This window comes from Sminthopsis crassicaudata, chromosome 2 (genome assembly GCF_048593235.1).
Source record: "Sminthopsis crassicaudata isolate SCR6 chromosome 2, ASM4859323v1, whole genome shotgun sequence".
NCBI classification, from domain to species: domain Eukaryota; kingdom Metazoa; phylum Chordata; class Mammalia; order Dasyuromorphia; family Dasyuridae; genus Sminthopsis; species Sminthopsis crassicaudata.
Window position 1 is genome coordinate 217,066,389 of NC_133618.1, and position 4,555 is coordinate 217,070,943.

The following is a 4,555-nucleotide window of genomic DNA, read 5'->3' on the forward strand; positions in this document are numbered from 1 at the left end:
AAGCTCTCCAATAAATAAAATATTAAAAACTCTCTAATCTCTGTCTTGCCTCAGTTTCTCCGGCATCACAATTGCTCTGTATATGTAAATCTCATTTCCTCTTCCAGATGGTTATTTCTTGGGGGAAGGAGTTGGGATCATATTCTCTATTTCTAAAAAGACAGACCAGTCAATGAATAAGTGCTGAGCATTATTTAAGTGGATTATTACAAACTACATGTCCCAGAAATCTCAGGGTATGGAAGGAAACCAGCTCTAGAAATAAATCAGCCCCATAGCCAATGAGAATCAAGTCTGTGGCCTCCCCCAGGAGATCAGGAAAGAAGTGTGGGGTTTAAAATTAACCGGCTTCAGAACTGTTTTGAAAGTGAGTAAGTCCCTGAAGATTTGTTTATTGAGACTGGGAAGAAGTCTTGGTCAGCCCTGACTGGCCTTGTATGGGGTAAGTGCAGGCTCTAACTATTGAGTCCCTATAGGCTGATTTTTAGTACAGGAACTCAAGGCCGTCCCATTTCTCAGCTCTTGTCTACAGGAACTTCCTACATTGCTGTTAGGAGTGTTCTTCCTAAAATCTTTACTTTCTCTTTCTCACTGGCCTTTTTCTGAGCATTTCTTTTTTGCTTGAAGTGAAGTTTTGGTAGAATTAGGAAGACCAAGAATACCTAGGACATCTGTTGCCACTCTGTTAGATTGACTCTGATCTTAGAATACAAGAGAGATTGTGTTTCTTAGGATGCATTTGGGCAGTTTCATCCATACCAGCTTTAGTAATCCGTTTACCAAACTGGCTGCATTAGGCTGGTCTATTTTTAGCATCCCCCTTATAACTTGCCCAGCTTTTTTGCTGTTCAGAAAGTACCCACCCACTATATAGATCAGGATTCTTACTATTTTTTTTTAATGACAGACACTTTAGCAGTTTGGTGAAGTCTATGATTTCCTTTCTCAGACTAGTGTTTTTAAAGTACATAAAATTAAATACATGGAGTCATAAAAGAAAACAATTATATTGAAATATGGTTATCAGAATTTTAAAGAAAATGTTTATGGACCTTAGCTTAAAAACCTTTGAGGAGGAGGTACTTTGGTTGGGTTCTCTGCTAATCCAATCTGTATTATCCCTAGTCCAAACAGTTTTAAATTTTGTGTCTTCGACCATTTTGGCAGCCTGGTGAAGTTTAACGGACTCCATTTTAAAATTATGTTTTGTTGCCTATATATTCACAAATGAAGAAACTTCTAAATATCAGTTAGAATTTAGTGAGAATAAATATGTAATTTTTCTCACCATTTAAAATCTCAGATTTTGTGAAATCTCTCAAAAATACTGTGTGGAAAAGTGAAGAGTTCAGGATTTAGGGCAGCATCTGGTTTGAATCTTAGTCCTGTCACAGTGTGACCCGGAGAGAGGAAATAGGGGCCACAAAGTCTGTCTGGTTCTAAATCTACCATCACTAGTGCAATGGATAGAATGCTAACCCTGAAGTCACATAGATCCACTTTTAGGATTAGGGGTCAGTCTTAACCTCTAACTATGTGACTCCTGGTAATTCACTTTATGCCATTTGCCTCAGTTATCTCATCTCTAAAATAAACTGGAGAAGGAAATGGTAAACTACTCCAGTATCTTTGCTAAGAAAACCCCAAATGGGTCACAAAGAATTGAATATGACTGAAAGACAACTGAACAGATCTATAATCATATTATGTTGCACTCAAATTATAGCTTGTTTATAACAACAAAAAAGAGATTGTTACAAACAGCATCGTAATTACTTCAGTACTTAACAAGACTTGAATTTATTACTGTGGGTGTGCCCTCTAGCAAAACAGTTTGAAATCCTTCCATGCTTTAATCACCAGTATTTAGGAGTTGCTATGGCCAAAATAAAATGTGGGCTCATTGTCAGCCTTTTTGGGATTGAAATTTACTTTGATTCTTTTGCCATATTTAAATGCTAACTAGTTTTTTCTATTTTTTTGTGATTAAAATTCCTGAGAGAGCCATCTATAACTGTTTAAGCCCAAAGTCTCTTTCTTCTTGAAATCTAGCTTTATTCTCCCCCAGTTCCACTGAAACTGCTTTGCCCATCAATGATTGCCAACAACCTGTTTACCAATCCTGTGCCCTTTGTTTCAATCCTCATCCTTCTTGGACTCTGTAGCATGTGACAGTTAACTATCCCCACACCTTATGGGATATTTTTCTTTTCTTTTTTTTTTTTTAAAATAATTGCTTCTTTTCTGTCTTCTTTAGTATCTTCTCTTCCCTTAAAATAAGTGTTCCCCAAACTTCTTCCTTAACCCTATTTTCTTCTGTCAGAAGCTAGGAAGTGTTAAGTGTCTGAGGCCAGATTTGAACTCATGTTCTTCTGACTTCAGGGCTGGTGCTCTATCCACACCTAACTGCCCCAGAATTCTATCTTTAAAATATCTTTCAGACACCATATCAATATTTATTAATACACAGCTTTCCTGTACCAGGCAATGTCTCAAGTCCTAGGGATATAAAGAAAGGAAACAAAACAAAACAACAAAAAAAGTCCTGTCCCTGCTCAGTCTAATGGAAGAGCTATCATTCCACCATTATGTATATTAGATATATTTAGTATAGACTGGAGATAATCACAGAGGGAAAGCATTGCCATTAAGAGAAAGTATAAATGGTCTCATCTCTATTACCACCATACTAACAAAGTGATTTGATAGTTGAAATTGCTCCCTCCCTCCCCAGTCAATCCATCTTTCACCATTTTGACAAACTAATCTTCTTCATGCATAAATCTGATCCTCTCACTCCTCTGCCCAATCTATCATCAACTACTTATTGTTTACTGAGTAAAGCTCAGATTTCTTAGACTGGCTATTAAAGTCCCTACTTCCTGTCTTATTTCATACACTCTACTTCCCAGCATTCTGCCATCCAGTGAAGCTGCATTGCTTTGTTACAGGGAACATGGACATCAGAGAATACTTTGAGAGGATTGGCTATAATCATTCCAGTGAGAAGATGGATTTGGAGACTCTAACTGAAGTGATGCAGCATCATGTCCTGGCTGTGCCTTTTGAGAACTTGGACATTCACTGTGGAATACCCATAGAACTGAGTTTAGAGGCTGTGTATGACAAGATTGTGAGGAGGAAGAGGGGGGGATGGTGTCTGGAAGCCAATCACCTTCTCTTTTGGGTCTTAACCACAATGGGGTATGAGACTACCATTTTAGGGGGGTATGTTTACAGTACCTTAAAGAAGCAGTATAGCACTATGATTCACCTGCTTCTAAAGGTCACAATAGGTGAGAGAAGCTATATAGTGGACGGTGCATTTGGCCGTTCTTACCAAATATGGCAGCCGATGGAATTGGTTTCTGAAAAGGATCAACTTCAGACTCCTTGCATTTTCCGTTTGAAAGAAGACAATGGAATCTGGTACTTGGACCAAATAAGACGGAAACAATTTATTCCAAACTCAGAATTTCATAACTCTGATCTCTTAGAAAAAAGTGAATTCCGTCATATCTACTCTTTTACTCTCCAGCCACGAACAATAGAAGAATTTGAGTCTGTAAATATTTACCTTCAGACCTCTCCAGAGTCTGTGTTTACAAGCAAGTCTTTTTGTTCTCTGCAGACAGCAGAAGGAGTTCACTGTTTAGTTGGCTGGACTCTTACTCACAGAATATTCAATTATAAGGAAAACACAGATTTGGTGGAGTTTAAAATTCTGAAGGATGAAGAGATTGACAAGGTCCTTAAGGATATATTCAATATTTCTCTAGAGAAAAAGCTTGTCCCAAAGCATGGTGACAAATTTTTTACCATTTAGTAAGGAAAAATCTATGGAACAATAATTGGGGTAGAAAACAGATGCACCATGACAACCAAGTTTTCAAAACATTATTTTATTAATAAATTTTGCATATTTTATTTTGAGGTAAAAAATACAAGTTTCTAACTTTATTTGCACACAAAAATTCCCCAAAACATTTAAGCAAAACTGCCCACTAGAGTGGAATCGAGGTTTTAGAAAGCTCATTATCAAAAACACTGAAAACATTTTTAGTGCCTGGAATGTCAGTCTTTAATTATTAATTCTTGAAATTTAGATGGGCAGGAGAATCACATAATTTTGGAGTCAGAAGGAACCTCATTGGCCATCTTCCCTAACTTATACATGAAAAGAATCATTATTCTAATAAATCTGACACTAGTCCAGTCTCTGCTTGAATACCCACAAGGACTGGGTAACTACTCTTGAAATAGCTCATTCCACTTTTGGATAAATTGAATTGTGACGAAGTTGTGTTCCCCCTGATATCAAGCTTAAATTTTCTTCTTTCCCAACCTCAACCCATTACTCTTGGGAGCTGCCTTCTGGGACCAAATAGAACAAGTTTACATGCCAGGCTTTCAAATACTTGAAGGCAGCTTTCATGTCCCCATAACTCCTAAACATACCCACTTCCTTCAGCTGACCCTTATGAAGGAACTTGCCATTTTCTGGGACCTCTTTAGTTTATCATTATCCTTTATAAATCATGATGCCCAGAGTTGA

The 4,555-nt window shown here is 37.4% G+C and overlaps 1 protein-coding gene across 1 annotated transcript; it reads left to right on the top strand.

Moving 5' to 3' along the window:
- The first annotated feature begins 304 nt into the window (after positions 1 to 304).
- LOC141555395 (arylamine N-acetyltransferase 1-like) lies at positions 305 to 3,942 on the top strand. Its single transcript, XM_074288230.1, has 2 exons — positions 305 to 442; positions 2,952 to 3,942. The coding sequence occupies exon 2, from the start codon at positions 2,957 to 2,959 to the stop codon at positions 3,824 to 3,826; it is 870 nt and encodes a 289-aa protein (XP_074144331.1). The 5' UTR covers positions 305 to 442; positions 2,952 to 2,956; the 3' UTR covers positions 3,827 to 3,942.
- Positions 3,943 to 4,555: the final 613 nt, after the last annotated feature.

Excerpts from the sequence above, each read along its gene's own strand:
- LOC141555395 (XM_074288230.1), top strand. The coding sequence starts at position 2,957 with ATGGACATCAGAGAATACTTTGAGAGGATTGGCTATAATCATTCCAGT.